The 10,321-nt window shown below is 39.8% G+C and overlaps 1 protein-coding gene across 1 annotated transcript in view; it reads left to right on the plus strand.

Moving 5' to 3' along the window:
* Positions 1-9,605, plus strand: part of MAP3K2 (mitogen-activated protein kinase kinase kinase 2) — an 86,893-nt gene extending 77,288 nt beyond the window's left edge. The window contains exons 15-17 of the mRNA XM_061199124.1: positions 527-656; positions 5,167-5,344; positions 8,746-9,605. Of these exons, the coding sequence (XP_061055107.1) occupies positions 527-656; positions 5,167-5,344; positions 8,746-8,971 (534 nt within the window). The 3' untranslated portion in view covers positions 8,972-9,605. The remainder of the gene's footprint in view (positions 1-526; positions 657-5,166; positions 5,345-8,745) is intronic.
* The last annotated feature ends 716 nt before the right edge of the window (positions 9,606-10,321 follow it).

Below are 10,321 nucleotides of genomic sequence, written 5' to 3' on the forward strand. Positions count from 1 at the left end.
TCCTTCCACAGTTCTAGTCAGGGAATATAGTAGAGTTTTATGTTAAATTAATAGCATATAATGTCCTTCCTGAGAATTCCTGTGCTCTCCAATTAAAGCCTCCCAGTCATGAACTAGGATTCTCCAAATTAAAATGTCTAGTTTTAAGATAAATAAGTCATGGGAATGTAATATACAGCATAAGGAATATAGTCAATAATACTGTAATTAACTTTGTACAGAGATAGATGGTTACCAGACTCATCGTGGTGATCATTTTGTAATGCATTTAAATGTCGAATCACTATGTTATACACCTGAAGCTAACATGACATTGTATGTCAACTACACTTCAATTAAAAATAAATAAAATATTGTAAAGCAGTTATACTCCAATAAAGATGTTAAAAATAAAATAAAGATCACTTTATTCAGTTGATAAGAATAATAGATAAATATACATGTACACATCTTTAAAGATAAAGATTTACTAGTAGTTTTCATTTCAAACCATACTATAGTTTTCTTTCATTTTCTTTTATCCTAGGGTTCAATTAAGGACCAACTAAAAGCATATGGAGCTCTTACTGAGAATGTGACTAGGAAATACACCCGTCAGATTCTGGAGGGAGTCCATTATTTGCACAGTAATATGATTGTTCATAGAGATATAAAAGGTAAGTAATGAGGTATTTTTTAAGTACACAGTTCTTTTCTCTTAACAAAACATGTGCTGTGGTTAAGAAATTCAACATTTAATACATGTACCTTTAAAATACCATGGGAAAACAGTTCCAGCTAGTCGTGTTGTTCAGGTCGCCACAAGAGGGAAGCTCCCCTGTTGGGGCTCACAGAATCAGTAAAGTTCAAATGAGCATGAAAATGAGACATGTTTTCACACATAGCGCACAGGCATTCGAACATAGCGGTTAAGAATAGGGGCTCTGAATTTGACCTGATTCAGATTCAGGCTTTATCCATCACCAGATGTGTGACCTTAGACGAGGCAATCTCTCTATGCCTCAGTTCCTCATTTTTAAGGAGGGTGGTAATAGTGAACAGCTCACAGGATTCTTAAAAGGATTAAATGAGTTAATGCATATAACATGCTTAAAACCGTTCTTGGTACCTAGAAAGCACTCAAAAGTTAGTTACGGTGATGATGTACTTTATGCTGAGATCATATTTAAAGCTGAGGGAATGGACCTCATTACCTAAGGGAGAGAATGAGAAGAGAGACCAAGACTGAGCTTTGATAAACTGCAACTCAGTTAAGCTCACTTTTTAAAACTCAAAAACTCAACTGTGTTCATGGATCAGTTACATAAGGTAACTGCATGAAGTGAGACAAAATAGTGGTGGAGGTATGTTAGTTTGAGAGTCATAAAACTCTGTACTGCAGAGCACACTGATAGGCTTCATTCTGTAAAAACCAGGTTGTGACCCAAATATAAAGATCACTTTATTCAATCATTTGACGAGAATAATGAACAAATACACAACACACATTTATAAATAATAAATTGAAATTTTTTTTTTCATTGGTCTTTCTAGGGGCTCTTATGAGCTACCAGGAACTTACTTCCTTTCTTTGGTATGTCACACCCTGAATATGGCCATATTCAGGCTAAAGAGAACATTGCTAACCAGTGTCTGGTCATAGAGTAGGATCTGCTGCAGAATGCCTGAGCCAGATCACATGTAACGAATGGACCTTACTAGTGAGTCTTAGAGGATGACAGCATGGCTCATGATCTGAAAGAAATAGGAGCCTGTCTTTCACCTCAGGGTCTACCTAGCTTAGGCAGACCTCAGCTATCAAGTTCAAAACCCGAAAGCTTAAAGAACCACATAAGGTGGTGACCATTTTGTAATGTACGGAAATATTGAATCATAATGTTGTACACCCTGCAACTAACATAGTGTTGTAGGTCAAGCATACTTCAATTAAAAAAAAAAAACCACATAGGAAAATGATTTGATTGTGAATTATTCTATTAGGAATAATCTATTCAAGCCAGTTTCTCTTTACCCCTGATAATAAGGTAAAGGAACCGAGGGGAGCTACCCCCCAAGCGGATCCTCCTCTAACCTTGCCAGTAAAATGAGGAGGTTGGAAACAAGCTGATTTCAAAACATTATAGGGGAAATATATTGATAAGAAAAATGTAAGGTATAAAATCGGATAAAGCAGTATGATCTCAAGTTTGTAAAATTAAAGTATGACTTAGAAGAACAATCTCTACATGATTAACAGTGGTTATTTCCAAGTGGCAGAATGAGTGATAGTTGTTTTTCTCCTGCATACTTTTTACTTTTTATGTATTTCCTAAATTTTTATAATGAGCAGTTTTTAAATGGCGAGGGCAAAGGAAAGCTAGTTGATTACTTTTAAGTTTAGACTTATGAGTTCATAATGAAACCTAGGGTAAAAATTAATTGATCATTGTTGCTAGGGAACCAACTCATTATTTCATAATAGGTTTTCTTTATTGGACCTTTCTTTTATGAACTGTACTGAGGACTAAATAGTGGATGAAATGAAACTTAACTTTATAAAAATATTTTGGCTAACAAATGAAGCAGGAATGATAGAATAGTACCATTTTACAACGACTAACAGATTAGCAGACATAAGCACTAAACATTAATAGCTGTTAACATCACTTCACACAGACAGTCTATCATTACATACTTCCTATTCATAGACTATATCGTTATCTACAAAGTAGTTTTGCCAAAAAAAAAAAAATTTTGAACCTGAATCTGATCAAGCCTCTAGATTCAGCTACCAAATTGGAGAATTACAGAACATATATATAGAACAGATGAGCATGTTAAATGACTCCTTGGGATGGACTCAGCAAAATCTAGACAATAAGAAAGCTATAGGCAGACAGCTTAGACTCTTCATAAACTGCAAAGGAAAAAAAAAACGGTTGGAGGGAACTTTAGGAAAGACTTAAAAGATGTATTAGTGATTCTCAATGTAAGGACCTTATTTGGATTCTGTTTTTTTTAAAGAAAAACTGAAAAAACACTGAGTGTATATTTAATAATATTGAAGGAGTTACTGTCCATTCTCTTAGGTGTGATAAGAGTCTTTATCTTTTAAAGATATGGACTGAACTATTGATTGATCGTGACGTCTTTCATCTGATTCAGATAGTATGAGAGGGGCAGAGGAGTGGCTGGAAGAGGTTGGGGCTGTGTGAGGGGTTCATATGCGGTTCAGTCTGCTTTTGTGTATATTTGAAAACTCTCCTTCATCGCTTACTTTTAACATATCCAGAGTAAGTTTTTAAAAAATTAGATAACTGTATTGGGAACCTGGCTATACATTTTCTCCTCAGCCCTTTGTATGGATGGCCGTTGGTTCAGCATTGGTGATTACTCCCCGGAGATAGCTCTCTCTGTCTGTGACCTGCCTGGGACTGTTCCTTCCCAGCTGGTAACCAGTAAAAACTGGCTTGTTTCTTGTCCTTCCCCAGGTTAAATATTTTAGACACGGTGGCTTTTTTTGACAGAGTCCTTCTTTAAGAATTGGACAGCGGGAGATGTTAAAAAGGCAGTGCTGTCTTAGAGAATCACTGGTACCACGGCATACTTAGGCTTATGGCATGCAGAGAATGGATCCTTAACCCTCCCCGGAGAGAGGCTTTGGAAAGCCTTCATTGACTAGACTGGGAAATTTGCTGGGAGAACAGAAAGACAGGTACAGAAGTTCATGGTGGGGATGGACAGTCTGTAGTCTCTCCAGTCCATAATACAGATATTTTCCACTATTCACTCTCCTTCTTAGAGGCCATTAAAAAAAAAAAAAAGACAAATAGGGAATCTTTTTTTTTTAATATAAAATATGATTAAGGTTAGGAAGACTTAAAAATAATTGAGGTAAAATTTAGAAACTAAAATTAGATAAGCTAATAAGTCGCTCATTTAAAAACAGGTAGTTTATAGAAAAAGCTAAAAATGAGAATGGAAATAATTTATGTATGAAGAAACTAGACTTACAATCCCAGAAAAAAGATTGAGTTTAAAGAATGATAAAGGGGGGAAAATAGAGAATAAAAATAAATGAACCTAGCTCCTAGATCTTGGTTTCTGATACCATTCTTCAGTAAACGGAACTAGTGCTCCTTGGAGAAATGGCTGATTCTAGAAGTGGTACAGGAGATACACAAGGTGAGCCTGGAGCATCTTCTAGTACCAGAACGTAAGACGATACTAAGAAACAAACAAACAGTCCAGAAATCAGATCAAGCAAGAACACAATGATTGAGGTATAGCAGAGGGACACAGGAGCCAATAGAGAGAGCTCCCAATGACCAAAGCTGGAACAACTTGAGCAAAAAGTCATTGGATTATAACCCAAAGTATAAAATAAATATCCATGTGTTCAGACTGATAGAAATGGATGGTTGAATAAATAAATGGGAGAGAATAATTCCCAATATATGTAACTACTAAGCCTGGAGCATAACTTCTCACTCCTTTACACATAGTGAACTTCTTCCAAAGAGCTAAGTATGGAAAAGGGGAAAGAGTAACTTTACAGGGGAGGACTCTGCAAGCACCACCTCAGCCAGGCTATCAAGGTCAGTTTATAATAAATAAAATTAAAAGTTTACTATAGAAGTAAATGAAATTTTAAAACAGAAACCTCAAAGCTTGCTTAGATTAGATTTAAAATATACTGTACAGAAATTGAGAATGAAGAATGAAAAAATTTTGATTATGAAGGTCCCTTAAGAGGTTCCTGAGGAGATGCTAGGTCCTCAGGGAAACAATCTATAGACATGGGCCTCTTACTTTATGACGGAGAAACTGGGGCCAAGAGCCTGCTACTGCTCTCTTCATCCTTCTCTGAACTTCACATTCGTAGTCCTTTCCCCTTTCTCTTCTTTTTCATCCTCGCCTCCCACTTGCACCAGTCCTTTTCGGTGGGAGAACCTTCTTAGGTCTTGAATCACACAGGTGACTCTAAATATTCAGTGTTCATGTAACAGATTTTTAACGCACACTGACTGTATGACTGGCATTACGCCAGGTACTGCTCGGAAGGTGAAAAGCAGCCTGATTTTGGAGACAGATTGAAGAGTCTGCCAAGTAATTTTCTGCCGTTCTTCTATGTTGTATTCCAAATTGCCAATAAAAATAATGAAATGAGGATATTTCTTATTTTAGGCGCAAATATTCTGCGAGATTCAACAGGCAACGTCAAACTAGGAGATTTTGGGGCCAGCAAACGGCTTCAAACCATCTGTCTTTCGGGGACAGGAATGAAGTCTGTCACAGGCACACCATACTGGATGAGCCCTGAAGTGATTAGTGGAGAAGGCTATGGCAGAAAAGCAGATATCTGGTAGGTTTGGATGGGGGATTTGACCGAAAGCACATGCCTTCTTAACATATTTCCACCCAGGATGGAATTTACTGAGGTAAATTTATTTTTTGTACTTTTGAAATAGGATGTCAGGATTACAGGGATTAATATCATTTTAATTATGTGTGTTTGAGGCTTAATAAGTGACTAAATAAATAGAGCTTTTGAACCTGTCTTCCATTCTTTAGGAAGGATCTTTTTTTTTTTTTTTTTTTAACAGAGGACAATTTATTTTTATTTTTATTTATTTTAATTAATTAATGTATTTATTTTTGGTTGCGTTGGATCTTCTTTGCTATGTGCGGGCTTTCTCTAGCTGTGGCGAGCGGGGGCTACTCTTCGTTGCAGTGCACGGGCTTCTCACTGCGGTGGCTTCTCTTGTTGCGGAACATGGGCTCTAGGCACGTGGGCTTCAGTAGGTGTGGCACATGGGCTCAGTAGTTGTGGCGCACGGGCTTAGTTGATCCACGGCATGTGGGATCTTCCCAGACCAGGGATCGAACCCATGTCCCCTGCGTTGGCAGGCAGATTCTTAACCACTGCGCCACCAGGGAAGTCCCAGGAAGGATTTCCTCTTCAGCAAATTTCAGCATTAGAAAGCTATCTTCATTTTATTTCCCTGAAGAACTTTAAAAGTAATTAATCTTTATTATTAGTCTTATAATTCAGTTAACCTTTAATTACTTAATAATTCTAAGTTAGAACATAAAATGGCCATTTCCTACTTCCCACTGAGAAAATTTTTTTTTAATTTATTTATTTTTGGTTGCATTGGGTCTTCGCTGCTGCACACGGGCTCTCTCTAGTCGCAGCGAGTGGGGGCCACTCTTCCCTGCGGTGTGCAGGCCTTTCATGGTAGTGGCCTCTCCTGCTGCGGAGCATGGGCTCTAGGTGCACAGGCCCCAGCAGTTGCGGCATTCCGGCTCAGTAGTTGTGGCTCATGGGCTCCAGAGCACAGGCTCAGCAGCTCTGGCGCACGGGCCCAGTTGCTCCAAGGCGTGTGGGATCTTCCCAGACCAGGGCTTGAACCCATGTCCCCTGCATGGCAGGCAGATTCCCAACCACTGCACCACCAGGGAAGCCCCGAGAAATTTTTTTGAGAGATATGCATTTTAGGCACCTAAAGACAAAGAATTTCTAGCGTTTGTATTCTTTGTAAGATAAAGACAAAAAACAATTATATTCAATGTCAGGTTAGAGAATTATATAAAGCAAAAATTATAAAATGAATAATATTCTTTGCCTAACAAATTTGAGAGCTTAAATTTTAGTTTATTTTAATTGATTTTTATGTTTAAACTACAGGTTTGTTTTTTTGTTTTTTGTTTTTTAACTCAAACACAGGCTGCTTACTTTATTATTTTTTTAAATTTATTTATTTTTGGCTGTGTTGGGTCTTCATTGCTGCGCGCGGGCTTTCTCTACTTGCAGTGAGCGGGGGCTACTCTTCGTTGTGGTATGCTGGCTTCTGATTGCGGTGGCTTCTCTCGTTGCGGAACACGGGCTCTCCGTGCACGGGCTTCAGTAGTTGTGGTGTGCGGGCTCAGAAGTTGTGGCACATGGGCTTAGTTGCTCTGCGGCATGTGGGATCTTCCCAGACCAGGGCTTGAACCCGTGTCCCCTGCATTGGCAGGTGGATTCTTAACCACTGCACCACCAGGGAAGCCCTGCTTACTTTATTTAACAATGAAAGAGTAATAACAGTAATTTAGTTGTAACAAAGCCATGAACAGAGCAATATAAAAACAAAGCTCAAATTGATTATCTCCTTTAAACAGGAAAAACCACCGTTAGTCTAGTGGTTCTCAGACCTATCCACACATTTGAGGAATGGAGGGAAGGAGGAGGATTGGTGCTTAAAAACTAGCTATACCCAAAGCCCATATCAGAACAGTTATATGAGAATCTCTCAAGAGTGGGGCCCAGGCAAAGATTTTTGAAGTATTGTCAGGATTGAGAACTACAGGCCTAAAGTAATAAGCAATAAAAACCATGCCTTCAAAGCAATTCAAAAGAAGAAGTTAAAAAAAAGAAATATGGTAAATTTCTTTCCCCTTATCCTGGGAAAAGGAGGGAAGCACCTATTCATTTCCTCATTTTTTTTTATTCATTTTTGATTGCCCAGAGTTGAGTTTAACAAACCTCAAATATTGGAAGTTATGCAAACATTTTACCCAAATTGAAATTCTCACTACTTTACATTTAGAAAGCTCTTTCAAAACAATACCAGCTTTCAGAAGGAAAAGCACATTTTAAGTTTGCATAGGTGTTTAAACTGTTAAACTAAGAAGAGTCAATAAAATGCGCTAGAAAGTATTTCACTAATAACAGTTATTATAAAACAATATTCATTTCAGGTACCACAAATTAACTTTTTGGTGCAACAAGAGGAATATTTGAGCGTTTCCCATCTGCTTCTACAACTGTCAGAATTCATTGAAGTCTAGACTCCAAACATAAATTCTTCTTCAAGACTGCATACGTAAAATGCTTCCCCTCTGACTGCCCTCTGCCCCTGACAAATCCCTGTTGGGAGGTCCAGTAGTGTCTGCAGGCATAGTTATCTTTAAAACAGACTTTCCTCATCTGTCAGGTTTGGGAGTGATGCCACATCAAGTATGGATATATTTTTTCCTTAAGAATACATAAATTCACTTAACGATGTCTCCTCAAATTCAGAAAACCCTGTTTCTTCAGCCCTTTCTGTCAGGGCTCCGTGTCAGTCGATCTTAATCGCCTCATTCCTGCGCGGAAGCCTTCTTCTCTCAGGTTGTCTTCATTCGCGCCCTCAGTGTCCGCCGGACGATGGAAGCGGAGGGGATTCTCCTCCAGTGCCGGGAGGGGGCACGGTGCAGGTGTCCCCGCCGTCGGGTGCTGGCCGCGCTGCAGGCCGGGCCCGCCGAAGCCTCGGGCACCCCTGCGTCTTTTTGGCGCTTTGCGGCGGCCCGGGGACCCCGCGGGGCTGCCCGGGTGGCGGCGGCGGCGGCGGCGGCTCGGCAACTCGGAAGTGAAGAGAGGGAGCCGCTGCCGAGGCGTGTGGCACGCCCGCCCGGCCCCGACCCCGACCCCGGCCCCGGCCCCGACCCCGGCCCCCGAACCCCGACCCCGACCCCCGACCCCGACCCCGACCCCGGCCCCCGACCCCGACCCCGACCCCTGGCCCCGGCCCCGACCCCGACCCCCGGCCCCGGCCCCAGAGGCTCCGTACGGGAGGCCGAGCGCCGAGCTCAATTTTTACAGCCTTTTAACGAAACTTTACATTTGAAACCGAGTCGTATTTAAATGTATGTGGACTTCATGCCTGTTTCTCATTTTGTAGTTAGTTAGCTGACCTCATGATGATATTGTTTGTGTAAGGTCTTTCTTTTATTTCTTCTTAGGAGCGTGGGCTGTACTGTGGTGGAAATGCTAACGGAGAAGCCTCCTTGGGCGGAATTTGAAGCAATGGCTGCCATCTTTAAAATCGCCACTCAGCCAACGAACCCTAAGCTGCCGCCCCACGTCTCAGACCACACTCGAGACTTCCTCAAACGGATCTTTGTAGAGGCCAAACTGAGACCTTCCGCTGATGAACTTTTAAGGCACATGTTTGTGCACTATCACTAGCAGCCAGTAGCCTCTCCTGTGCCTCTTCCCAGCTCCCATCTATTCGTTCACCTTCTCTCTGACTGCACTTTTCTTTTTTATAAAAAAGAGAGATGGGGGAGGAAAAAAAAGACAAGAGGGAAAGTGTTTCTCTTGATTCTTGGTTAAATTTGATTAATAATAATAGTATCCTAAAGTTTTTATATTTAATCTTTTTTTCCCGTACAAGAACTTGAAACTTTTTTTTTTTTAATTTTTATAATGTACTGATGTGGTTCAGAGACATAAAGCACTTTAGTACATAGTCACTCTATTTAGTACAAAAAGATCATTTGGAATACCTAAAGATTGTAGAGTCTTTCCCTGTGTCACTGACAGATTGGCAGTGATGGGGAGACATGGAAAACAAGGAGAAGAAAATGATGTATAATTTGTAGTTTTTAGTGATAGTATTTAAAATAGATTCTTGTTTGTGGGGTTGAGCCCTAAACTTGAGTTTAGGATAGGTACTCAGCTTAAAGAATATAGGTTCCTTCTTGTATCTGTATTCTTTAGATCCTAACCTCTGTCTACCAAGCTTTTTGCTCAGTAGGACTCTTGATAGAAAATATGAATCTCTAGGAGGTATGTTTGTTTGTTAATCCTAACCAGTATAATAAGCAAATACACTATAATAGATCCATGTTACTGGAATCTATAAACCTTGAGGGATAGCTTTCTGCTTAAAAAAAGAAAAGATATTGTTTTATTTTAAAACAGATATGGGAAGTCAATAAGCAAATCCAAATTAAAAGACAAAAGGAGATTGCTCTAATTAAATGTGTAAGCAGTAGAAGAGACCACATTTGCCAGTCAACAGAAATAATGAAAAGAAGAACTAAGTGTTGTTTAGTGTATTTTAAACTGTGTTCTTTACCCGAGGGGGAAAGTCCCAAAAATCAAGGGGAAGGAGAAATAATCAAAATCATGTATACTATATCCTTCTGTTTCTAGCTCCTGATTCCCCATAGATAACATTGTTTAGGAACTAAGAATTTAACCTGGAGTATCCATGTGTTAAAAGCTAGTGTCATGATATGAAACCCTTGTTCTTGTTCCTTGGATCACAGACTACTAAAGCACCTCAAAAAACAGTTAGCATGTAAAACAGTGGTTTTCATAGCTGGGGTGAGGATAGTTTTGCTTGGCATTTGGCAATGCCTGGAAACATTTTTGGTTGTCACAACCAGGAGGATGCTAGAGGCATCTAGTGGTTAGAGGCCAGGGATGCTGCTAAACAAACTAAAATATACAAGAACAGCACGTCCAGCCGCCCAACAAAGAATTATCCTGCCCCAAATGTTAAAAGTGCCGAAGTTGAGAAACCCTGAT

Source organism: Eubalaena glacialis, chromosome 1 (genome assembly GCF_028564815.1).
Source record: "Eubalaena glacialis isolate mEubGla1 chromosome 1, mEubGla1.1.hap2.+ XY, whole genome shotgun sequence".
Lineage (NCBI taxonomy): Eukaryota > Metazoa > Chordata > Mammalia > Artiodactyla > Balaenidae > Eubalaena > Eubalaena glacialis.